General features: G+C 37.3%; 1 protein-coding gene across 1 annotated transcript in view; it reads left to right on the forward strand.

Annotated features, from left to right (window-relative positions):
- The window catches only part of LOC110220030 (vomeronasal type-2 receptor 26-like), a 46,441-nt gene extending 25,021 nt beyond the window's left edge, over nucleotides 1–21,420 (forward strand). Inside the window, 2 exon segments of the mRNA XM_021003881.2 lie at nucleotides 10,820–10,943; nucleotides 20,477–21,420. Of these exon segments, the coding sequence (XP_020859540.1) occupies nucleotides 10,820–10,943; nucleotides 20,477–21,420 (1,068 nt within the window).
- Nucleotides 21,421–27,857: the final 6,437 nt, after the last annotated feature.

Below are 27,857 nucleotides of genomic sequence, written 5' to 3' on the forward strand. Positions count from 1 at the left end.
AATTTTCTTCCTTAATATTTTACATCTCTTTTTCTAATAGTTTGATTATCTTTTCATAATTTTTGGAATTGTTTGTTTTTCTAATTTTTCCATTTTCTCTTTTATTTCATTTTTTGAATTCCTTTTCAACTTCTTCCAAGATTTCCTTTTGGGCTTGTGACCATTTCATGTTTCCCTTTAGTATAGGAGTGGCTTTTTCTAACCTTACTAGCTTTTTTTGAATATGAAATCAGATCTTCTCTTATACCAAAGTAGTTATCAGTGGTCGGGTTCTTTTTCCTTTGTTTATTCATCTTTATTTTCAATTTGCCTTATTTTATTTTTATCAGGTTTGTATTATTATTATCAAGTTTCAATCCTGGTTGTGTTTAATGTCCTAATTCTCAGGTCCTTCTAACTGGTGTTTTCTGAATTCTGGCCAATGCCTGAACCTCAAGGACTATCTTCCTCTGATAAGCCTGGCCACTCTGACCTTAAAGTGTCCTTGCAACCTGTGGTTCCTCACTTATCAAGCAGGTACTGTCTTCTCCTAGTCCAAAGCCATAGGAAGTCAGCACTGCTAGGCCTGACTTATGGAAACACCAGGGAGTACTTCTTTCTTCCTCCACTCAGTCATCTATTGTTCTTTACATAGTAGTTTGTGAAGTAAAAGTTAGTAAGATGAAAATTCCTGAGACTATGAGGTACAGGTTCCTGAGATGAAATTACTTGTGGTCTTGAATGATATGAAATTTGAAGACCTCCTGTTTGTTTATTCAGTGGATTCCCTGAGAGATGTTTGCTAGTCTAAATTTATTTTTGGGTCATTTTCCTGAATATGAAATCAGATCTTCTCATACATCAAAGTAGTTATCAAAGGTCTGGTTCTTTTTCCTTTGCTTACTCATCTTTATTTTCAATTTGCCTTATTTTATTTTTAGCAGCTTTATATTATTATTGTTATCATGTTCCAATCCTGGTTTTGGTTAATGTCCTAGTTCTCAGGTCTTTCTAACCGTTGTTTTCTGAATTCTGGCTAAGGCCTGAACCTCAAGGAGTCTCTTCCTCCCCTAAGGTACAGCCACTCTGACCTGAAAGTGTCCTGGCAATCTGTGGTTCCTCACTTATCAAGCAGTGCTCTCTTCTCCTAGTCCAAAGTCATAGCAAGTCAGTACTGATAGGCTTGACTTCTGGAAACACCAGAGAGTACTTCACACTTCCTCCACTCAGCCATCTATTGTTCTTTACATAATAGTTCGTGAGGTAAAAGTCAGTAAGATGAAAGTTCCTGAGACTATGAGGTACAGGTTCCTGAGATGAAATTACTTGTGCTCTTGAATGATATGAAATTTGGGTGAAATTTCTTGAGATCTAGTTTGCTTCCCTCAGGACCTCCTGTTTGTTTACTCAATGGATTCCCTGAGAGGTGTTTGCACTTCACTCAGACCAAACCTCAGCCCTTTGACTCTTCTCTGAGGTCCTCTCAAGTTGTCCTAGGAGAACAATTGCTTTGCTTCTTTATTTTTGGGTCATTTTCTATTTGTGAAGGAAATCTGAAGAGCCTGGAAATTTCTCCTTTCCCAGGCATTCTTTTCTTATTTGGATTTCAGTTCCTCTTGCCATTTGATTTATTCTTTTACTAATGGTGTTATTTTCTTTAGTATTTCTAGTGTGTCTTTTACCAAGTTGTTGAGTCTTCATTCATGATTTTCTTGCAACACACTCATTTCTACTCCCAATTTTTCCAATACCTCTCTTGCTTGGTTTTGAAAATCTTTTATGAGCTCTTCCATGGTCTAAGACCTATTTGTATTTTTTTCTTTAAGGTTTGGAAGTAACAGTTTTGATTGTGTTCTCTTCTTCTGAGTTTGTGTTTTGATCTTCACTGTCACCATAGTAACTTTCTATGCTCAGGATCTTTTATTGATATGTCCTCCTTCTTTGAGTCTATTTCTTCACTTTTAACTCAATATGAAGGTGGAGATCTGCTTCAGGAGTGGAAGAGGGACTGTCCCATGATTGAAGTTTTTAGTACAAATGTTTTCAGAGATAATTCTTGGGACCTATACATTTTCAGTTCTTCCAAGTTGGTATGACCTAGGGGAGGTGTATTTACAATTCTCTTGGCCTGTGCTCTCTTCTACGAGTGACCAAAAGCACTCTTTTCTTTTCCTTTTTTTATTTCTTTTTTTAAAATTTCTTTATTTATTTTTAGTTTTCAACATTCACTTCCACAAGATTTTGAGTTCCACATTTTCTTCTCATCTCTTCCCTCCCTCAACCCCAAGATGGCATGCATTTCTGAATACTCTTTCTCCTAATCTGTCTTCCCTTCTATTTCTCCCCCTCTTGTCTTATCCCCTTGCCCTTCAATTTGCCTGTAGGGCAGGATAGATTTCTATACCCCATTTCCTGTATATCTCATTTCCCAGTTGCATGTGAAAACTTTCTTTAAACTTTTGTTTTTAAAACTTTGTATTCCAAATTTCCAGATTTCCAAATCTCCCTTAGTCCCTCCCCACCTACCCTCATTGAGAAGCAAGCAACTCCACACAGATTATACATGTGTAGTCATGTAAAACACTTCCATAGTAGTCATGTTGTGAAAAACTAAGTATACTTCCCTTAATCTTATCCTAGTCCCCATTTATTCTGTTCTCTTTTTTGACTCTGTCCCTCCTTACAAGTGTTTGCTTCTGATTACCCCCTCACCTAACCTGCCCTCCTCTCTATCATCCTACTGCTCTCTTGTCCCCTTCCCTCCCCATTTTCCTGCAGGGTAAGATAGATTTCCATACCCAAATGAGTGTGTATGGTAATCTCTCCTTAAGCTAAATCTGATGCGAATAAGATTCATTCATTCCTTCTCACTTTCCCCCATTTCCCCTCCACTGTAAAATTCTTTTCTTATCTGCTTTATGTGAGATAACTTATCCCATTCCACCTCTCCCCTTCTCATTCTACCTATATAATCCTCTCTCATTCCTTTATTTTATTCTCCAGGTATCACCCCTTCATCTTCAACTCACCCTGTACCCTTTATCTGTCTATCTCATCTATCTATCTATCTATCTATCTATCTATCTATCCAAATATATATATATGCATACATATATTTTTCCCTCCAACTACTCTAATACTGACGAAAGACTCATGAGTTACAAATATTGTTCCATGCAGAATGTAAACAGTTCAACCTTAATAAATTTCCTAGGATTTCTCTTTCCTGTTAACTCTTCATGTTTCTCTTGAGTCTTGTATTCGAAAGTCAAATTTCCTATTCAACTCTAGTCTTTTCAGCAAGAATGCTTGAAAATCCTCTATTTCCCTCAATGTCCATTTTTTCCCCTGAAGGATTATGCTCAGTTTTGCTGGGTAGGTGATTCTTGGTTGTAATCCTATCTCCTTTGCCCTCCTGAATATTATATTCCAAGCCCTGTGGTCCCTTAATGTAGAAGCTGCTAATTCTTGTGTTATCCTGATTGTGTTTCCACAATACTTGAATTGTTTCTATCTGGCTGCTTGCAATATTTTCTCCTTGACCTGGGAGCTCTGGAATTTGGCTACAATATTCCTAGGAGTTTTCCTTTGGGGATCTTTTTCAGGAGGTGATCTGTGGATTTTTTCAATTTCTATTTTGCCCTCTGGTTCTAAAATATCAGGGCAGTTTTCCTTGATAATTTTTTTGAAAGATGATGGCTAAGCTCTTTTTTTGATCACAGCTTCCAGATAATCCAATAATTTTTAAATTCTCTCTCCTGGATCTATCTTCCAGTTCAGTTATTTTTCCAGTGAGAAATTTCACATTGTTTTCTATTTTTTCCTTGTTTTGAATTTATTTTACAGTATCTTGATTTCTCATAAAGTCATTAGCTTCCAATTCCTCCTTCTAATTTTCTTTTGCTTTTTTTTTAGGCAATTGGGGTTAAGTGACTTGCCCAGGGTCACACAGCTAGTAAGTGTCAAGTGTTTAGTCTGAGGCCAGATTTGAACTCAGGTCCTCCGGACCTCAGGGCTCTATCCACTATGCCACCTCTCTGCCTCCCTCCTTCTAATTTTTAAAGAAATATTTTCATCAGTGAGCTTTTGGACTTCCTTTTACATTTGACTGATTTTGCTTTTTAAGGCATTTTCCCCTCATTTGGTTTTTGGACCTCTTTTGTCATTTGGGTTAGGCTATTTTTTAAGGTGTTATTTTCTTCAGTATTTTTTGTGATCTCCTTTAGCAAGCTGTTGACTTGTTTTTCATGACTTTCTTGCATCATTCTCAATTTTTCCTCTTACTTGCTTCTCAAAATCCTTTATGAACTCTTCCATGGCCTAAGACCAATTTATATTTTTTTTCTTGGAGGCTTTGGATGAAGGAGCTTTGAATTTGTTGCCTTCTTCTGGTTGTATGTTTTGATCTTCTGTGTCATCAAAGTAAGATTCTACGGTCTGACTCTTTTTGTGCTGCTTGCTAATGCTCTCAGCCAATTACTTCAGTTGTAAACTCTTTCTTAAGGTGGCGGTCTGCTTCCAGTGTGGAGAATGCATTGTCCTGAGCTTTGGGAGTTCTGTACAGCTGTTTTCAGAGATACTTCTAGGGACCTGTAAATTTACATTCCTTCCAAGGTGCTATGAATAAGGGTGAGGTATTTACTCCTTTCCTGACCTGTGCTATGGTCTATGAGTGACCATAAGCACTCTTTTCTGTCGTGGAGATGTGAGGAGAATTTCTTCTTCACCACCACCACAAGTTCCACCACTCCAGTGCTCCTTCTGGTCACAGGGCTGCCACTCAGAACTGTGACCCAGATCCAAGCATGAGCAAAGCAAGAGAATCATGGACCAGAAAAGAGATCTCTGCAATCCCCCTCTGATCAGCAACTCAATTTCCTCTCAGTCTGTGGGCTGGAATCTTTGGAAGCACCCACCATGGCCATTCTCAGGGACTGGGGCTGAGACCTCTCCCTGCAGATACAGACTTTTCCTACTGATTTTCTATGTTGTCTTTGGTGTTCACAGGTTGAGAAGTCAGGAAATCCCCACAGCTTCCACTGATTCAGTCCTCTGGAGCTTGCTCCAGGTTCACTGAGGCCTGAGTGCACATGCCAAACTGCATTCCTCTCCCAGCCCAGCACGATATACCTTTCTGATCAACCATCCAAGTTGTCATGGGCTGGAAATTTGTTTCACTCTGGTTTTTGTGGGTTCTGCTACTCTAGCATTTGTTTAGAGCCATTTTTTTTAAGGCAATTGGGGTTAAGTGACTTGCCCAGGGTCAAACAGCTAGTTAAGTGTCAAGTGTTTGGTCTGAGGCAGGATTTGAACTCAGGGTCCTCCTGACTTCAGGGCCGGTGCTCTATCCACTGTGCCACCTAGCTACCCCTAGAGCCATGTTTTACAGCATTTGGAGGGGTTTAGGGGAGAGCTCAAGCAACTCACTGCTTTTACTCAGCCATCTTGGCTCCACTCCCACAAGTGCTTCCTTCTGCCCTAGAACTGTGACCAGTGTCCCAGATCCCCTGTGGCAAGCAAGATCTGGGTCTACCACTTCTCCTTACCTTGAGACTAAGACCCAAGACTGCAAACCAGATCCAAGTATGGGCAGTATAACAAAGTCCTACCCCCATTCCCAGTAAATGGGCCCCTGCAATCCCCTTCTGTTCAATTATCTGACCCCCTTATCATCTGTTGGCTGAGAGATACAGAAAACATCATTGTAGCCACTGCTTCAGTGGCCTCCAAAGAATACTGCTGTTTTGCTGAGACATGGCTTGCCCTGGATGACACTCCACTCATATACCAGTGCAATAGACTTTTCCTGATGACCTTGTAAATTTTTTTAACTTAGAAAAGTTTCCTCACTCCATTCTTTTGTGAATTCTACTTCTCTAGATTTTGTATCAATACATTATCTAAAGTTCTTCAGAAGGGTTTTGGAGAGAACTAAGTTGAATCCCTGCCTGTTCCTCAGCATCTTTTTTCATCTTCTCTAGAGGATATATTTATGAGACTTGTAATTCTTACCACTATACATCTTCTTTCCCTTCTACAAGAAATATGATCATAAAAAGAAAATAACAATTTGAGGGGTTTTTTTTGGGGGGAGGCATATATTCAGCATTTTTCAACTTCACAGTTTATATGCTGTCATTTAAAATTCACTTAGATTTGGAGTTCATTCTGGTATACAAAATTGTTTCTATGTTGCTTTTTTTTTTTTAAATTTTAAGAATTGCATGCCACACAATTGGTTGATTTTATATAGGACTGCATTTGTTGAATTTTGATTCAAAAGAAATTCAAATGCAATCCTTGTCCCAAAGCTCATTAATATGAACTTACTAGTGAAGATAAATGCTTAGACCTGTGTCAGAGGTGGGCCAGAGATTCTGAGAACATTAGCATTAGGATCTCTACCAGTTCCCTTCAGAAATCTTCAAGACCAATCCTCTTGAAGACATATATGTACTCATGCCAAGTGAAGTGAACATAACCAGGAGAACTTTTTACACAATAACAGAAATTTGTAAGGATGATCAAATGTGAAAGACTTAGCTACTGTTATAAAAAAAATGATCAATGACAATTCCAAATGACCCAATATTTAAAAAAATGCTACCCACCTTCAGAGAGAGAAGTGATGAACTCTTTATTTATAGTGAAGCACACTCTATTTTTTAACAAAATTTCTTCATTATTTGCTATTTTGTCTGTTTCCTTTTGCAACATAGCTGATGGGAAAAGTGTTTTCATGATGACCTTCTTTTACTCTTTTCAAATAGATTTGATCCTTAAAATCCATCAAAATGTATTATCCTATTTGGATCTTGTCATGTGAAGGACATTTTAATTTTTCCATTAGTCATTATTTCATAAAGCAATGTAACATAATTTCCCACTATCATTCGCATTCATGTTATACGTACATTTATAACTTTAAAAATATCATTACTCTTCATGGTCACAATTCTTGACTTGATGTGCTCCTCTGTTATTTCAATGAAATGTTCTCATGATTGTTTTGATCATTTCATTGTATTAATCAACTTTTAGAAGTTTTATTTCCCTAGATAATGGTGACAGCTTGGATCAGTATCTTTCATTTTATAAAGCTTTTGTTTAGCATGAATTACTTCCCAAAATTGCTCAGATTTAATTTGTCTCATTTCATTCTTCATTTCTACTTTTTAAAAATCTTTCTTCTTTGGAATTGATTATAATCTCCTATTTAGTAAAATGGTAGTCTCTACGATTTTAGATAATTTCCTAACAAGCCAACATTTCTTGCCTTTTAAAATATATTGAAATGACCTTGTGATAAGTTCAAGTTCCTGAGCTAGATTTCAGCTTTAGCAAGTTATTGATATCTGAAATCACAACCACCATTGGAAGGAAATACAGTTTGGCCATCTCAAGCCTCCCCCAAAATGTAAAATTTCTAAAAATTTCTTTCAATTACTTCCTTTACATGGTGGAGAAGATTGTGCAGCTCAATGAAACTATGAGCTGTGCTGTGTAGTGTCTCCAGACTGACAGGTATAGTGGAGAATTCTGATAAGAGGTGATCCACAGGAGAAAGAAATGGGAAAAGCAATTCTGTACCTTTGGACATGCCATGGACAGTACTGAATACTAATACTGCCATGGACAGTATTAAAAAGATAACAGTTATAAAACCAGATGATGAACACTTCAGATGAGAAGGTGTCCAACACAATACTGATAAGTGGAGGACAATTATGAGTGGCTTCAAAAAGAATGAAGCAGCAAAGCCAAAATGAAAAGGAAGTTCAGCTGTAGATGATTTGGGTGACAAAGTAAAGTCTGATAATGTGAAGTTACTATGAGCCAGTGTAAGCTGGATGTGATCAAACCAGAGGTGGAAAGAGTAAATATCAACATCTTAGGTGTCACTGAATGTAAACAGAGGGGAATGGGTGACTTTAATTCAGGCAATCATAATACAACTAGTGTGGGCAAGAATGTCTTAGAATAAATGGAGTAGTCAATAAAACGTCAGAAAATCAGTACTAGAATAATCTCAAAAATGAATTAGATAGATATAGATATAGATATAGACAGAGAGAGAGAGACACAGAGAGAGAGAGAGAGAGAGAGAGAGAGAGAGAGAGAGAGAGAGAGAGAGAGAGAGACAGACAGACATTCAAATCTAAACCAAACTGTTCAACATCACAGTCTATGTACCAACCACTGACATACAAGAGGCCAAAACTGATCAATTCCATGATTATCTACAACATCTTCTGGAAGTAACAAAAAATGTCACATTCTTAGTAGGGGATTGCAATGCCAAATTGTCAGCATTCACCAGATTATAGGGAAACTTAGGGAGTTCCAAGGGGAAAAAAAAATCTATTTTTACTTTATTGACTACACTAAAGCCTTTGACTGTGTGGATCACCAAAAAGAAACCTGGCAAGTCCTCAAGAAGATGGGATTAACAGATCATCTATTTGTTTTCTGAAGAACCTTTAGAGGGTCAAGAAGGAACAGTAGGACTGAACATGGAACAACTAATTGGCTTAAGATTGGGAGAAAAGTACAGGGCTTTACATTGTCACCTCATTTATTTAGCTCAAATGCAGTTGACATCTTGCAAAATGCCAGGCTAGATGAATCAAAAGCCAGAATTAAGTTTTATAGGATGTCAGTAATCTCAGATAGGCAGATGATTCCACTCTGATGGCAGAAAGTGAAGAAGAATTAAGAACCCACTGGATGAGGTTGAAAGAGGAGAGTGTAAAAGCTGGCTTGAAATTTGACATTTAAAAAAAGAATCTAAGATCATGGTAAGTGGTCCCATACCTTCCTTGCAAATAAGGGAGAAGAAATGGAAGCAGTGCCAGAATTAATATTATTGGGCTCAAAAATCAATGCAGATGGCAATTGCAGCCATGAAACTAAAAGATATTTTCTCTATGGCAAAATAAGCAATGGAAAATCTGGACAGCTTACTAAAAAGCAGATGCATCACCTTGCTGATAAAAGGTCTATACTGGGGCAGCTAGTTGGTGCAGTGAAGAAAGTACCAGTCCTAGCGTCAGGAGGACCTGAGTTCAAATCCAGCCTCAAACACTTGACTTTTACTAGCTATGTGACCATGGACAAGTCACTTAAAACCCCATTGCCTAGCCCCCCAAAAAAGGTCAATATGGTTAAAGTTATGTTTCTTTCATTACTAAGGCATTGCTGTGAAAATTAAACTCCAAGGAAAGCTGAACTCCACAGAATTGACACTTTCATATTTTGGTGCTATTGAAAAAAAAACCTTTTAATGTAAAAAAAAAACTTTTGAGTTTCCCTTGGGCAGCAACACAGTAAATCAACCACTACCTAACAAAATTCAGACCATTGATTGGAAGGACGACTGCTGAAGGTGAAGCTTAAATATTTTGGCCACATAAAGAGCCTCATTGCAAATGATCATGATTTGGGGAAAGGAAGGTGAAAAGAGAAGGGCATGTCAAGAGATGAGGTGAATAAAGAGTATTATGGAAGCAACAAACAGGAGCTTGGACAGGCTTCTATAGGTAGGAGAGAACAGAAATGCCTGGCATGCTATGGTCCATAGGATTATGAAGAGTCAAAAATTACTGAACAAAATAGCCTAGAAGAACCATTTCCCATGCACCCTTCACAAACTGGAACATCTCTTTGTCACCAGTCCACTTCTAACATTGGTGAATTCTATTTGTTGCCTCCATTTTGGGGATATACTATTCTTAAGATTATAAGTTCTGCTGTGAGGAATGTTTTACCTGAATCCTAAAAATACAGCAAGTCAGTAGGTGTTGTAGATAGACAGAGTGTTGGGCATGGAGTCAGTATGACCTGAGTTCATTTTGTTTTTGCCTCAAACACTTATTAGTTGTATGGCCATAAAGAAATCACTTTAACAGTCTCTGCCCCTTCCACTTCGTCAGCTCCATCATCTGTAGAATGAGAATAATAATAGCATCTACCTCTAAAGCTTGTTGTGAATATCAAAGGAGTTAATATTTCAAAACCACCATGCAAACCATAAAATGCTATAAAAAGCTAGCAAAAATTAGTAATATTAAAAAGGAATTTATTTGGACCTGGCCTATTTGTTTCTTGACAAAAGTTGCAAATTATTTGTTAATAGTTCTATATGGCTACTTTCACAGGAGATATCTTCAGGAAATCCCCAGTTCTGCTGTTGCTGGAAAGAACCATCTCAGGGTAATTCTTTAGCCAGAAAGAAAAAAAAATGTACTAACATACTTAGATTTGCATATAAATATATACATAAATGATATATAAGTATCATCTGTCTATGTCATTTAAATATAAATTCATTTGGAAATTATTGATTGCTTATCAATTGACGTCCTGTGTCTTCTTTTTTCAAAAGACAAAATAATATTTCATTCATTTAATGTTTTCCAGAACTTAGTACTGTATCTTTTTCATATTAGGTCATGAACAAATGCCTGTTAATTCATTAATTGCTTGCTCGCTTGATTGGATCCTTTGAAACATGGACCAGTTGGTCCCTCCTGACCTTAAGAATTTAAAAAAAAAATTGGAAACTAAGTGATACAGCGAATAGAGTACCAGCCCTAGAGTTTGGAGGACCTGAGTTCAAATCCATTCTGAAACACTTAGTAGCTCTGTGATGGTGAGCAAGTCACTTAACCTTTTTTGTCTTTAAAAAAAAAAGAAATCTGTTAATGATCTTTCTTTAAAGAAATAGAAATTCTACATTTATGCCTCACGATATTACTAATTCCCAAAATGCTATGTGCACTTTTTGGAGTCTCGACTATTTGAATGACAAGTCCCTTCAAAATATTTCCTTCTTCTATAGACACTTCGCTCTGTTTGCAGTGAGAGCTGTGGCCCTGGATATCGGAAATCTGCCCGCAAAGGACAAGCCATCTGCTGCTTTAACTGTATCCCCTGCCCAGAAGGTGAGATTTCTAACTACACTGGTAAGTATGTGCAGAGAGATCTGTTCCCTTCCCATATCTTACAAGAGTCATATGTAGGTGGGGGGAACAAAGTTGGCATAGACTCCTAAAGGTTCCACATAATTTTGTGGAAGCTACTCACTGGGAGCACATGTGTGGACATTAGTGGAAAAATGCCAGAGATGGGGACAACCAACCAGGGAGACAAAGAGGCCATTGTCAAGAAAATAATGTAAATGGGAATTTTAAATTATGAAAAGATGAGTGCATTGCTTCATAGGTTTATTGTTGTGATGCTCAACTACAGACTTAGGGGAAAGCTAAAAAAACACTAACCCCAAGCCAAATAAAAGTAGTATACATATATGCAGAATTTTATGCTTAAAGTGTAGAAAATGGCAATAATTGTTCATAAAGCTTTGTTAAGTGTGTAGTAAAGCTCTTTTTTTTAAGCACAGAAATCCTTTTTAGGGGAATGTTTACTGATCTTTTGTTGTATGATACCCAAATTTCACCTATTATTCTTCACCTTCTGTCCTCCCAGAGAGTCATACCGTATAACCACAATAATTTTTAAGGAAAAACAAAAGACAAGAAAAAAATAAGGAGGAATGGAAAATCATCAAAACAGATCAATGTATCAAAAATATCTTAAAATGTATGCAATGTCATGGATATTGAAGTCCCCTGACCTCTTCCAAAAAGAGGTTGTGGACGTCTTCTCATATTTTATGTTTTACATTTATGTGCAAAACATCTGTATCTTAATACATGGTCACAGTTTTTGTTTTTCTTTTTGTTTTTTCAATTTTACATCTTTGTGGGGAAATGTGCGTGTTTTAACATGATGACTTGAAACATATCATGTCTTTTTCTTCTAGTTTATCCAGTAAGTTATTCAATCCTTTCTCTACTGTATTCAATGTCCTGTTAGTTTTTTTCTCCAAAACAGAATGATATGAAAGTCTACAGCTATTTTTGTCTTTTTCTTTCTTATTTGAATTCAGTTAAATTTCCTTCATGATTTTATATGTGAAGGCATTTAGTCAGGCACAGAATATTGATACTACTCTGCTGTCCATGGTTCTATTCAGGACAATGGAGTTTCTATGTCCATCTCATTTAATGTTGTTTTTTTTCATTTATTTTATAAAATGGTCTTAAATACTGTTTTTTTTAAATTTGCCTGATACATAATTTGTTCCAGGTCTGCATATTTATTATGTGTGTGCATTTGCTTTTTAATGTGCTTCTTTTAAAAAATAGATGGAATCTTTTCCCTCATCCAACATTTCTCCCTTTTTTTTCTAAATAATAATCTAAATTCTTAAGCTGATTTATTTACAATATAATCTGTTGCCCGCAACCAGATTGTACACCGAACGGAGAGGCGTGAAATAACTTATGACATGGGCCAGGCGGAGTAGAATTACTGACTCAGTTTATTCATCTGAGGGCACAGAATATACAGGGAAAATCTAGCCTAACTTCAAAGAGTCCTCCCCGTGAGATACTCCCCAGAACATCTGCTGAGGATGTAACAATCATGAATTTCCTCCTTATCAGGGTTCCTAGATTGGGCTGTAGATTCCAAGGTTTTCCCAGGTGCCTAGGCGCCATCTGCATAGAGGAGTAAATATGTAAACCTAAGGTTCAAAGAGAGAGAAGGGATATCTCAGTGACCTCTTTATCAGGAAGGAATTTGGGGAGCCATACCACTTAATCCTTTGAGCCCTTTGGGGTGAAAGCCTGAGCAGAGGTCAAACTCTGCCTTGCATCTTAAACCCTTATCAGACTCTTAAGATCGGCCCTCAACAGTAATCTAATAGGATATGATATATGATCTGATGTGACATGATGTAATGTAATATACTGTTTTATAATAAGCAGCTAACTGGCACAAAGGATACAGTGCCATCTTTAGAGTCAGGAAAACCTGAGTTCAAATCTGGCCTCAGACACTTCTTACCTATGTGACCCTGGGCAAGTCACTTAACAGTGTTTGATCATTTTCTCATTTGCAAAATGAGCTGGAGAAGGAAATGGGGAACTGCTAGTATCTTTGAGGAAAACAATAACAACAGCAGCAAATGAGGCCACAAAGATGTAGACACACCTCAAATGAATCAAGATCATCAATGTGCTATAATTAGGATGATAATTTTGATATCCCCTACTCTAATCAACATTTACTCAGTTCATTGTGATTTGTTGGATATCAGGGATTGTATTACTGCATTAAGCAGAATAGGATAAATTTTAAGTCACTCATATATACCAACAATGTCAGGATAAGAATTATATATGTTAGGAACAAATAACTTCTTTTTATAATAGATATATTGATATTATGTGTTAGTTATATCATTCTAGGTTATTGGATAAAAACACATGATTTTCTGCCAAAGAGACTCATATTTCATTAACCTTGGAACTAGTTATAGCAGTGACAATATCCCTCACCCCTATGAATCAGTATAATGGCTACCTGGTGGCATTTCCTCTTGCCCACCAACTCCTTAACTCCTAGGATCCTGCTGACCAAAACATCAGGTTTTTGACCTTCTGAAAACCCCATGCAGGTGGCAAGGGGAATGCCTTTACTAGGAAAAACTTGCTTACTGATAAAGTGATAATGATTAATGAACCTGCCTCTCAACCAATCACAAAATTTTCCCCATTTTTGATGTTAACCGATTATGAAATTATCCTGCCTCATTCTATTTAGTTCCCTCCCAAGTGTATCAAAGTAGCTAACACCTTAGGGGAGGGGTCCAGGATTGGGAGGAAGATTTTGGACCTAATGAATTAGGGACTATGAGACTTCTTAAAGAATTGAAAATTCTTTAAAAACCTCACTCTCCTTTTGTTGCATCTTGCGTAGGGATTTGGGAATCAAATAACATAGTATGATTTAATATAATATAACCTGGTATGATAATTGTATGATATGATGTCATGTTATGAGATGTTATGTGGTAATGTAAAACATGATATACAATTATGCAATAAGATATAATTTACCATGATATAATGTAAAGTTATGTGATGTGATATAACACAGTATTAATACACTACAACATAATTGAATACAGTACAGTATAATGTAGTGTAAAGTAACATAGCAAATTAGACTATTTAATCTATAGTTATGACAATTCATGTTTATATTTTGATCCATTTGTTTCTCATATTATTTTCTTTTATGATTTGCTGTGGTGGTGGTTTAGTTGATTAGTTGTCTCCAAGTCTTCATGACCTCATTTGTGCTTTTCTTGGAGAAAATACTTAAGTGGTTTTTCATATCATTCTCCAGCTCAGTATCTGATATTTGTATAGCCCCTTTCCTTTACATTTCAAGGCCTTTCTCCTCGTTGATTCTCAAATTTGCTGATTGTCATGAGAATTTTAAAATTTAACCACTATTTGTCTTGACTCATTAGATGTGTTTTCTTTTTGCATGTGCTTTTATATTCCTTCAACAAAATTTGTGGATGCCTTTGATTTCCAATTTTTTCTTCTGGGTTCTGACACACTGCATGATTTCTTGGTTATGTTATTCAGTTTTTGGTCTGTCATATTCTTCTGGTAGACCTGACATCCAAAAGCCGCATCTCCACATTCTGAATTTGAAATCATTATCTTTTAATTGTATAGAGATCATGTTTTCTGTTCACATTGTTTCATTTGCCCTGGAAAGGTCCTGAATTCTCTGTATTTGTATTTCTGATCAGTTTATCTATTTGAGGTTAGGTAAAATATGGCACTGGCAACTCATGTTTTCTATGCTGCCAATTATTTCAGTCATTAAGAAAATTAAATCTACTTTCGTGATTCTTGTTTCTTCCTTGATTTAGAAACATGTTGTTGTGTTAAATGCTCTCTTAAAAATTCATTGTCCTCTGGCTCGTGAGACATGCATTGATACAATTTTTTTTTTTGCAATATTTATTTGGTAATGTTGAACTCATTGGGTTAACAGGGAGACCATCTTCCCTTAGTTTTCATGTTTTCCTGTTGGTTTATATGCTTATGCTCCAGAATTTTAATGGAGTTCTCTTCTTCCTGAGATTTTTGGTTGATTCAGACTTTTCTTATGTTCTCCCATCACTCAGTTTCTGACTCTTTCCCATTTTGTTGTAAATCACCTAAGGGTTAGAACTCAAAGCATATTCTCTCCTCTCAGAGTAGGAAATTCATTTTTCACCAGCTTTAATCTCTTCCCTAAGGGACTTTTAGGAAGGGGAGAACAGAACTTAACCCAGCTGAATGTCAGTTCCCTTTCCTTCAAGCCCATGGATAGAACTTTCAAGTCCTTAGGCCCTCACATGTGCTGAAAAATCGAGGTTGTTTCCCTACCAGAGTTTCCTCTTTTCTTTACCACCCTTGATGAGCATTGCTGCACTAAAGTAAGGATACTACCATCCCAGACACAGAAAACCTTTACTTTCTTCTACCCCACCTTCCTCTACCCAGAGTATGTGCATGGGTGATGACTGGGAGTTGAAAAGGCAGAGTTGACTTCTGTGACTTACCACTTCACAAATGTGGAGTGAGGAATTTAGGGGTAGAACCAAAATGGTAGATTACAGGAAGCAACCCAGATGAACTGTCTCAACATTTTCCTCAGAACAACTTCCAAATAACATTTCTAGTCAAATGTTACAGTGGCAGAGCCAACAAGAGGTTAAAATGAGATGTTTTCTTTCCTAAGAAAACTTGGAGAACTTGATGGACAAGTTTGTCAGGACAGGTCATGGGCCCCATTACAAGGCAGTACTGGAAGAAGTCACAACACATATACAAGTTAGAAAACAAAGCTTTTTTGTTTGTTTTTTTTTTTTAGGCAATTAGGGTTAAGTGACTTGCCCAGGGTCACACAGCTAGTAAGTGTCAAGTGTTCAGTCTGAGGCCGGATTTGAACTCAGGTCCTCCTGACTTCAGGGCCGGTGCTCTATCCACTGCACCAGCTAGCTGTCCTGAAAACAAAGCTTTTTAACATTCAGAGCACTTTCAGGTTATTTGAGATATGGCCTTTGTTTCTCACTATAAAACTCTTCCACTGATTTGTCAAGGTCTTATATTGCTCCATTTTTTTTTCTCTTTTGAGAAGCTTCCCACTTTCCCTGAGGACAAAAATGCTAAGGAGTCTATTCAAAAATAAAAAGACCTTCATGATTGATCTAAGGAAGGGAAGGAAAGGGCACCCCCATCCATGTGTATCTGGGTCATCAGAACTCACTTTCATCAGCTGCTAAGAAGGTCCTTTACCACGCCTTGCATGGTGGCAAAATTCCCATTTTTTTTAGCTGTATAGTATTCACTTCTAGTGTTATTATAACGAATGTAAGAAATAAAATTAAAAAACAAAAGAAAAGAACAAATAAAACAAACAGAATCAAGAAGAGAGTTGATCCTGAATTTCCTATGGGGTTTTGCAGAAATCAGGGGGCCCATCAAATCCCTCCCAGGCAATTTATTCTCTAAAATTTGTAGGCGGAGAGGGGCAGCAAGGTGGAACAGTAGATAGAGCACTGGCCCTGAAGTTAGGAGGACTGAGTTCAAATGTGACCTCAGGCCAAACAATTGACACTCACTAGCTGTGTGACCCTAGGCAAGTCACTTAACCCCAATTGCCTAAAAAGAAAAAAAAATAATATATTAAAAAACACTTGGAGGTGGAGAGATCTGTGAGAGGGGCTGAAATATACTTAATGATGTGAGCAAGCAGTGATTATCCTACCTGCCATATCTAGAAATCAAGCAAAGGAAAGAAAGTAGGGCACTTTATTAAAGCTGGTTCATTTGAGGATAAGCAGCTGTAAGTATCCTTAGGCAGTAGGGAGTAGGGGGAAACAACCAGCATTACATCTTAAGCAGCCCCTCACAGCATTGCAGTGACTTGACATATCTTGAATATCACAATTCTGGTCCAAAATTGTGCATCCTTTAGTCACTTTTCCAAATGATTTTTTTCACTGAAAGTTGATCTTTGTTCCCTTATCTTTCTGGCCATGTGACTGCCTTAGGGGCTTACCCATTTTGGTGAGTCTTAATAGGAGAATGTCTTTGAGACTCCTGTTCTGCCATTTGCTGATTTATACCAGAAAAAGTGTGCCAACTATGCCACGACATGTCTTTGTGCTTAAAAGCAACTTTTCTGCATGACTGCAGGCCAAGTTCTGGGGCCCCTTCAGCACCTAGCTGCCCAAATGTAACACTGACTCACTCAGCATTAGCAAGATCTTGGCACTCAAATTCTTTTGACCTACTGAACTACATTTTCTTCTAGTTGTTATTCCTTGATGGCTTAAAAGCAAGGTTAGTCAAGCAACCAGGAAGAAGCACTCAGGTGATCAGATTAAGGTGTTAGGTCTTAAACAAGCTACGCCCCTGGACAGATGTTTGTTGCCACATCTAAGTAAAGGAGGTGTGGGTGAGCTTCTCTTTTATTGTTGTTGTACTGTATTTTTCTCTAAGCAGAGTAATTCATGTGCCAGAACTGGGCTGCAAAGGGAGAGTTTAAACTTGTTAATCATATCCAGTCACCACAGAATCCCAAGGTAACTATAATCATGCATCATCTGATGAGCATCTTTTATTTGAGTATTAGTTGGGGATTTTTCAAAAAAAATTGCTCCCCTTGGCTCAGCTTCGTGAAGGCAAAAGCCATAGAGGGCCTATACTAACCGCAATATATTTGAGTCAAGTGTTCGCTGGTCCTGTGGTCTTTTTTCAAGACTAGTGTCATCGTAAATCTCAACTAGCATAAAGCTCACCAGAGAATTTGGGTTATTTAGAGGACAAATTCAACTATAAGTGTTTTAGTGGATACCAATTCCTTCTAGTTGCAATTGGCAACAATATTTCTCTGGAAATTATGCTGGCTGATAGGCAATGGTACCTACTACAAAATTAGCCTAGAAATATTATTCTTCCCTCTGCCACAAGATATGATGATGCCAGTTCTGATGAATGGGGTCACTTACAACCTAAAATTTATCAGACTTTTCAAAGAGTGCCTTTGGTGGTTACCCATCCCAACCCTGCTAACTCCGCAGACCTGTAGCCAAAAAAATGGTCTTTGTACTCATTTTTGTCACTTGCCTGTTTTTTTTTATTTTTTCAGCTCTAACTCAAATTACTCTTAAATGTCAGGGGTACATGTCATTCTGCTTTTGTCTTTTTCCCCTTTGGTTATAGTTTTAGACGTTGAAAACTGCCCTGATATGTGATAAGTGACAGTACAAGATCTTTAAAAACTCAGTCTAACGCTTGTACTGCTGTATGAATTGAGAGAACTCCTTGACTTTAAAAGCTAACAGAAGCAAAATCTTTCACCCATGATTTAGCCTCAGCATCTCCAGGAAACATGACTTAGGCAAACAAAAGGCATGGCCCTGGCAGGATGCCTTTTGGAGGGTAGGGTGGGAGGAAACTCTTCAGCAGGTGTTGTGTTACTTGGTACTTTCTGAGCATTATTTTAGCTTCTTGTTTCTTTAAATTAATGTTTTTGCTAAACATTTATCATTTGTCAGAGCATATTTTAATAATCACTATGTAAATTCTGTGTGTTCTGTTTGAGAGATTCCTGTCTGGATAAAAGCTGTATTTTGAAATTTGAAAAAAAAAAAAAAGGAATGAAAGGTTGAGATTTTTGCAGAAAAAGTCCTATAGCACAGGGATTGTGAGTGAGCCCAGAGTGAACGCAGGTAGTGGCAGCAATAGCATCAACAGTGGCTTCAGAAGATCTCAGCCCAGAAATAAGAGGATCAGAAAACTGGTCAGAAGGAAAAAGGTATTTATTACTAGCTCTGGATACAGCTAGCACTAACTGGCAATGCTAGGGGCCTTGGACACCTTTCCAAGGTAGACAAAAGCACTACCCACTACAAGAAAACAAGAGACCTAGTTACTATTGCCACGTGAACAGGAGAACTAGTGGAAGGGAGGGAAAAATTGGAATTGAATTTTTGAAAGTAAAGAACATTAAAAATGAATAAATATTATTAAATCAAATAACAATATAAATAGTAAATATTAGTTTCTTATTATTTTATTGTTTAATTTTAAACACATTAATCTTAACAAATTAAACAATAATATTAAGTTGAATAAATTAAACATTAGATAATATTTTTAAAAGTATATAGCTAGGTCAGAGATAGGAGTGGGCTTAACTGTGAAGGATCTGAAGTGACTGAGCAATTGCTGGGTGCATCCCAAAGCAATTTTCTTTGTGTCCAATTTTGTATCCCTACCACAGTGTGAGGCCTAGTCAGGAAGGAGTTGGTGAGCAAACATTTTAAGAATGAAGCATTCTTTATTGTTCAGTCATCAGGTTGTAATTTTGTTAAGGTTTGCTGTGTCTTAGACCAGTGGTTTCCACTTGAAATAGAAACAGATCCTTCAGACTGCATATTGACTAGAAAATAATAAATTAATGTTATCTATGATGTAGTATATTTTGATTTATTTGTTCAACATTTTCCAGTTACTTTTAATCTTGTTCAAGTTTCATTTAGGAGTTTTTCAGGTCATTCAGCCCTCTGTCTTACAGTAACAAGATAGAGAAAATTAGTTTACATCTTGTACATAATTATTATTTTCAAGAAGTTTTAAAGATTGTGTGGATCAGACACCATGTCTACTTCTTCCTCTTGATGGTTATGTGACCCAGATGCATTCCATAGCCCAATATAATGTTTAAGATACATACGTCATTAATTTGGTGATTATCACGAGAAAGGCAATAGAAACAATTTTGAAAGATAGCCTTACTTGTAGCAAATTCTCACTATAACAATTTATCTGTATTTCTTCTAAGAAATATTCTAACACTAAAATTTCCCTCACAATCTGTTTTTTATTTGTTTACTTGTTTGTTTTTGCCTTGGAAAATCATTCTGCCTTGCTAATCTCCTATTCCCACATGTGAATTACTTACAGGTCTTTCATTTCTGTCCAAATTTTGCATACTTTATTAGCCTCTCAGTTTTGTTTCTGACTCAATGTGATTTGGCACCACAGCACCAAGAAGAGTACATTCTTCCTTTCATTTTGCCCCTATACCAACCTCTACTTTTCAGCCCTCTTTGTGTCTTCTCCTTCCCCACCGGAATGTCTTACCTTGAAGGGAAGAACTATCATTCATTTGCTAGTACATGTGGGCCTAGGACAGAACACAGTACCTGCCAAGTAAGTGCAAAATACCTGCCATCACACTGTGCTTATTTCCAGAGACACCACTGTGTTCACAGCCATTAAATAATTAGTCTGTGAGAACATAAACAAAAAAACCTGAGCTCTTTCAGAATTGGAAGGACCCAAATTTCTACAATATTGGTGATAATATATTAGATAATATATTAGAAATTAGAATAGAGGTATTCAATGTGTGAAAGTGTGGTAAGATTCCTTAGAATTAGAGAGAATCATGAGGGGACCCTTCATAGTCAAGAAGTCCCTTTTGAGGAATTCTACTACCCTGTGCCAGGGCTCATGAAGTTTGGCTAAATTTGAAATATTGAGAATGTTTTTTTTATTCTCTGTAGTTATGGACCAGTGCATCATATGTCCTGAAGATGAATATTCAAACAAGGAGAGAGCTCGCTGCCTCCAGAAAATGGTGACATTTCTGGCCTATGAGGAACCTCTTGGCATGACTCTGACCTGTACAGCTCTGACCTTCTTTCTCCTGACAGTTATGATCACTGGGATCTTTTTGAAGTATCAGGACACCCCTGTAGTGAAAGCTAATAATTGAACTCTGAGCTTCCTCTTGCTCCTCTCCCTAAGCCAATGCTTCCTATCTTCTTTGCTCTTCATTGGGAAGCCTAGCTCAGCCACTTGTCTCCTTCAACAGACAGTCTTTGGAATCACATTCACAACGGCCATCTCCTCCATTCTGGCTAAAACGATCACGGTAGTTCTAGCTTTCAAAGCCACAAGACTAGGGAGCAGGAGCAGAAAATGGGTAGGCTCTACAGCACCAATTTCTTTAATTCTTATCTGCTGCCTCATCCAAGTGATTCTCTGTGGTATCTGGCTCTTGGTTTCTCCCCCATTCCCAGATACAGACTCATACTCTGAACCTAAACACATCATCCTGAAGTGCAATGCGGGCTCTCTCATTGCCTTCTACTTTGTCCTGGGCTAGATGGGATTGCTGGCTTTGGGGAGCTTCACTGTGGCTTTTTTGGCTAGAAATCTGCCTGACACCTTCAATGAAGCCAAGTTTATCACCTTTAGCATGCTGGTATTCTGCAGTGTCTGGATCTCTTTCCTCCCCACTTACCAGAGCACCAAGGGGAAAATGATGGTAGCTGTGGAAGTCTTCTCCATCTTGAGCTCTAGTGCTGGCTTACTGGGCTGCATCTTTATTCCCAAGTGCTATGTGATCCTTCTGAGGCCACAATGGAACACTCAAGAATGGATAAATAAGAAATCCCTTGCCAGGGTAAGGTATCATTCTAAAGCATTCCCTCATGCCTCCTAGCAATGTTATGAGATACCTAAAAGTTACCCAAATTATATCTGACACATGAGTATCTATAATCTATTCATCTGAACAAGCCCTTTGTTACTCTTCTTTTACTTCGATTGTTACTACCACCTCAGAGCCAACAACTGTATGAATTTTTAAATTATTTTTGACTGTCACTTCTATATTCATCACCCATTTAAAAAACAATGTATTTCTACACAACCTCATTCTACTATTTCTACAAGGACTGGTCATTCTACCTTTTTCTTCAGCAATCTTTCACATCCTGCCTTCCATCAACTTATACTAGGTTACTGATAGGGACAATCTTTTCCCTCTTTTCCCTTGATTCTCTGTCACTATTCCATTTGCTCTGACAGATTAAAGGGTGCTCCTAGAGGCTAGGGAATATTTTTTGTCTTTTTTCTACCTTGATATATTGAGTACCTAGGTCAGTTCCTGCCTAACTTGAACAACTTAGAAATGTTTATGGAATTAATTAAGTATATAAAAGAGGTATACACATCCAACACTTACTAGTAACAAATCATAAATAAATTTATCTTTTTGTTTTTTCAAGCACTAATCATTTTACTTTTGTCAATCTTATCCCATTTTTACATTAATTTATTGATTTAATTTATAAATTACTTCTAATGGACTGTGATTCCTTGCCCTTTGCTTTTAAGGTTCTCTGTGCATACTTGTTCCGCTCCCAAGATCTACAGAAAAGAGTATAGGAACCATAAACCAACACCCCCTAAATGGATTTAGGGACCTGGTTATGTAAAGGCATTTTTATGAAGTGAAGACTCTGGTCACTTTCATAATGTCAAGATTTCACTGGAATTTTCTTTTCTTTTTTTAAAATTTATTTATTTTTAGTTTTCAACATTCACCTCCACAAGATTTTGAGTTCCCAATTTTCACCCCATGTTGCCTCTTCCCCCACCCAAAGATGGCATGCATTCTGAATATCCCTTCCCTTAGTCTACCCTCTCTTCTATCTCTCCTCCCCCCTTCTTTCATCCTCATCTCCTTTTATGTTCCTGTAGGGCAGGATAGATTTCTGTACCCCATTTCCTGTATTCCTTATTTCCCAGTTGCATGTGAAAACTTTTTTTTAAACATGTATTCTTAAAACTTTAGGTTTCAAATTTTCTCTCTTCCTCCACCCCCACCCACCCTCATTGAAAAGGCAAGCAACTCAATATAGGTTATACATGCATAGTTATGTAAAACACTTCCATAGTACTCATGTCCTGAAAAACTAACTCTATATCCCTTAATCCTATCCTGCCCTCCCCCTTTTATTCCATTCTTTCTTTTAACCCTGTTCCTCCTCAGAAGGGTTTGCTTCTGATTACCCCTTTTCCCAATCTGCCCTCCTCTCTATCATTCCCTTCCTCTCTTGTCCCCTTCTCCCCTGTTTTCCTGTGGGGTAAGACAGATTTCCACATCCAATTAAGTGTGTATGTTATTCCCTCCTTAAGCCAAATCCTATGAGAATAAGATTCATTCATTCCCTCTCAGCTTCCCCTGTTTCCCCTGCAGCATAAGAGCCTTTTCTTTTCTGTTTCATTGTGAGATAATTTACCCTGTTCTACCTCTCCCTTTCTCCTTCTCCCAGTATAATCTTCTCTCACCCCTTAATTTTATTCTCTAGATATGACCCCTTCATCTTCAACTCACCCTGTACTATCTCTCTATCTCTCTATCTCTCTATCTATATCTCTCACTCTCACGCTCTCTCTGTCTCCATATATATATGTATGTATGTACGTATGTATGTATGTATGTATATACACACACACATACATACATAGAATGTTTTCCCTCCAAATTGAGTCTTGTATTTGAAAATCAAATTTTCTATTCAGCTTTGGTCTTTTCAGCAAGAATGCTTGAAAGTCTTCTGTTTCACTAAATGACCATTTTTCCCCCTGAATGATTATACTCAGTTTTTCTGGGTAGGTGATTGTTGATTGTAATCCTATCTCCTTTGCCCTCCAGAATATTATATTCCAAGACCTGTGGTCCCTTAATGTACAAGCTGCTAAATCTTGTGTTATCCTGATTGTTTTGCACAGTACTTGAATTGTTTCTTTCTGGGACCTTGAAATATTTTCTGCTTGACCTAGGAACTCTCGAATTTGGCTACAATATACCTAGGAGTTTTCCTTTGGGGATCACTTCCAGGAGGAGATCGGTGGATTCTTTCAATTTCTATTTTGCCCTCTGGTTCTAAAATATCAGGGAAGTTTTCCTTGATAATTTCTTGAAAGATGGTGTCTGGGCTCTTTTTTTTTTTTTATCATGGCTTTCAGATAGTCCAATAATTTTTAATTTCTCTCTCCTGAATTTATGTTCCAGGTCAGTTGTTTTTCCAATGAGATATTTCACATTGTTTTCTAATTTTTCATTCTTTTGGATTTGTTTTACAGTGTCTTGATTTCTCAGTCATTAGCTTCCAATTGCTCTATTCTAATTTTTAAGGAAGTATTTTCTTCAGTAAGTTTTTGGACTTCCTTTTCCATTTGGACAATTTTTCTTTTTAGAGCATTCTTCTCCTCACTGGCTTTTTGGACCTCTTTTGCCATTTGGGTTAGGCTATTTTTTATGGTGTTATATTCTTCAGTATTTTTGGGGTCTCCTTTAGCAAGCTGTTCACTTGTTTTTCATGATTTTCTTGCATCACTCTCATTTCTTTTCCCAATTTTTCCTCTACTTCTCTTACTTGCTCTTCAAAATTCTTTTTGAGCTTTTCCATGGCGCGGGACTGATTCATATTTTTCTTGGAGGCTTTGGATGTAGGAGCTTTGACTTTGTTGTCTTCTTCTGGTTGTACGTTTTGATCTTCTGTGTTACCAAAAAAAGATTCTATGGTCTGACACTTCTTTCGAGGTTTACTCATGATCCCAGCCAATTACTTGAGTTATAAACTCTTCATTAAGATAGAGGTCTGCTTCCAATGTGAAGAATGTGCTGTCCCAAGCTTTGGAGGTTTATACAGCTGTTTTCAGAGATAATTCTAGGGACCTGTAAATTTTCAGTCCTTCCAAGGGGCTATGATGAAGGGCGAGATGTTTACTCCTTCCCTGGCCTATGCTCTGGTCTATGAGTGACCATAAGCACTCTTTTCTGTCTTGGAACTATGAGGAAGGTTCCCTCTCTGCATCCACTACAAGCTCCACCATGCCACCACTCCTTCTTGCCCCAGGACCCTCCTCAGAACTGTGACCCAGATCCAAGCATGGGCAAAGCAAGAGATTCCTGCCTCAGCACTGGCAAAGAGATCCCTGCAATCCCCCTCTGATCAGCCACCTGATTCCCTCTCAGTCTGCGGGCTGTAACCTCAGGATGCAGCAGCCACCCCGGGTCATGCTCAGGACCTGGGGGGCTGAAACCTAGCTTCTCTCTCACTGAAGAAACAGACTTTTCCCACTGGCCTTCTAAGTTGTTTTGGCATTCATGGGTTGAGAAGTCTGTAACCACCACAGCTGCCTGCAATTGAGTCCTCTGAAGCCTGCTGCAGGTTCATTGCAGCCTGCATGTCCACACCGAACTCGGCTCCGCTCCCAGTCCGGCACAATATATCTTTCTGATCAACCATCCAGGCTGTCTTGGCTGGAAATTTGTTTCACTCTATCTTTTTGTGGGTTCCACTGCTTTAGAATTTGTTTAGAGCTATTTTTATAGGTATTTGGAGGGGTTTGGGGGAGAGCCCCAGCAAGTCACTGCTTTCACTCTGCCATCTTGGCTCTGCCTTTCAAGAAGTTCATTTTTAAAACAGTACTTTGGCATACATATAATTTTACCATTTATTAAAGATGAAACCAAATTTTCATGCTAATGTGATGGATGTGCTATTTTTACTAAAATAATTCAATTTTGGTGGAATATTTGGTACTGAATGATGCAGGGCCTCTTCAATATTTTTCAGAGGTGATTGATGTTTTGATTTTATAATCATCAATGTTGAGAATACCTGTTTGCATATATACATAGTACAAAATTCACAGAGGAATGTTTACAGCTGTTTTAGAAATTGTTAGAAATTCTGTCCTAATCCCAAGCCAAATTTCATTTAATAATTTTGTGTGCATAATAAAAAACACTGCAATTTACGACATACGACAATCTCAAATCTGAGCCATGGTGTTTGTGGCAACATTCATTGTTCTTGCATGGTATGACAACAAGGCCAGTACAGATTGCTCTCTTTGTGCGTTCAGAACCAAGACTCCAGGGAACTTGCATGATGCAACACAGGCGAGCATTGTCAGAAACTCCTTGTATTCATTGTTTAATTTTAAATTTATTTTTGGTACTTGCACATTCACAAATCTTTTACTGTTACCAAATTTTTGTGACCCCCACATTCAGTTACATGACCCCATATGTGGTTGCAACCTACAATTTAACAAGCTTCATTCCACACTCTGGTTATGAAGAGTTAACATCTTTTGTAAACCTATGGATCATAAAGTTCCATTTTCTTCTCAGTATCAGCAGGTCATTTTTAACCCAACTTCATGGGGAGCCTATTGTCACAGACAGTGCCTATATAAACATCCCCTAATACCCAATGCTAGCTAATAGAGCCCATAAGGAGTTATTAGCTTTAGTTCATCTTCTTTCTTACTTAAATTCTGAATCCACATCTTCATTCTTCTTGGGTATGTAGAGTTTTATGTTTCCAGTAAACTAGGATTCTTTAAAGTTACTCACTGTTCTGCCTCTCTCCCTATCATCTTTTACCTGGTGTAATTCTCTCCATTCCCATGAGGCAGCATCTCACTGTGGGAGCCTTCAACAGTCAAAGAACTGAATTTATGGAGGTCATAAAAAACTGTGTGAAGTTGATGGATCTGGGTAAGAGGATTTATTATAGGCACAACTGCAGTGGCGTCCCTCCATTTCCTACATTGATGTCTAATGAAGACATTCAGTAGCATAGCAATTTGTGTACACAAGATATAGAAATCCTTTTCTAGTCTACTAACCTTATCTGAGGAGAACAGTGAAAGATGATTCTCAGCCTGTTGCATGTATTTCTGGCTATTAGGTAATACCAGTAAAATCTTCCAGATATGAGTTATGCCTAAAAGGAAAAAAAAAAACCTAGGATGGTGGTTTAATCATCCATTTCTTAACAGAGGCTGATGAATGAGAACTAGAATGGAAAAAGTTGACCAAAAGACATTGGTCAGCTAAAGAAATTTCCTTCATATCTGTGTCCTGGTATTAGAAAATAAATGTTTGTATATCTGTATTCTGATCCTTTCATTTATGCCAGTTAACATAGCCATCACTTGATGACCTGCTTACAGTGAAGATGTTCAAACCCCTCAGGAGAAGTTATCACAGTGATTCAACTGATGTGGCCAACTTAAAAAAAATTAATTAGATAATCCATTGAGTGATCTGAATAGTGTGCAAACTGAAAATGAATTTCAGTTTCATGTGGCCTGTGGAGAAGTCCTTGAGCCTTCAGTCACAATTGATAAAAATCTAGTGGGGTCCTCATCCGGGAATATAGTAAAAGTTTGAAGATGGAATTTTCCTTTCTGATTATTATCCTTTAAAAAAAATGGACTGTCTAAAGTTATTTATCCAAATTCAACTCCCTTACACCTGATGTCAGTTGAACAATGAATATGCAAATTAAACAGTGAATAAACCAATTCATCAAAATCAACTAAATCAGAAATCAGAAAAAAAAAGTTTACATAGGAGACTATGTGTCACACAATAGAGTAAAAGATGTTTCATTGGGAGCAAGATAACTTAGCTCACCTGAGAAAGATAGAGAGTTTTTAAGCTTTCCCCAAAAAAACACAGATATGATCCAATTGTTTTCTCTTTTTTCATGTTGGTTTCCTCTTAGTCACTTTTTCCTTTCAAGTGTCTGAAGAGATTCTGAAACAACATGATTTTCTCTTCAAGTTTGAAGCCAAAAAAAATGAAATCTTTCTTCTCTTTACTTCTCATCTACTCCTCACTTCACACAGGCATGGTACATTGAGTAATCCATCTGCACCTATGAGGACAGTCTTATGAAAAAGACCCTTAGAACCATTTATTTGGAAGGTTGTGTGACATGATTTTTCTCCTTTATAACATGAAGACCTATAATTCATTTTTTTTTTGGCAATTACAGAAATATTAACTGAACCAGTAATAAGATGTAGGAGGAATCACCAGGGAAAAAAATATGTACAAGAAAAAATTCTGGCACAAATTTATTTTCATTTAGGCTGTGGCAGATAAAATTATGAATGTATATAAAAAGAGATATGTCCAAATATATTTAAATACTATGTAACAATAAAAATGGTAAATAAAAGATAGAATCCTATATTTGGATAATTCATATTTCCTTAATAATAAATGAGTTAAAGTAAAAAATACATAGAAACAATAAGAAAATATATGAGTAGTCATAC

The sequence above is a fragment of the Phascolarctos cinereus genome, unplaced genomic scaffold, assembly GCF_003287225.1.
Source record: "Phascolarctos cinereus isolate Bilbo 61053 unplaced genomic scaffold, phaCin_HiC Scaffold_726;HRSCAF=1367, whole genome shotgun sequence".
Lineage (NCBI taxonomy): Eukaryota > Metazoa > Chordata > Mammalia > Diprotodontia > Phascolarctidae > Phascolarctos > Phascolarctos cinereus.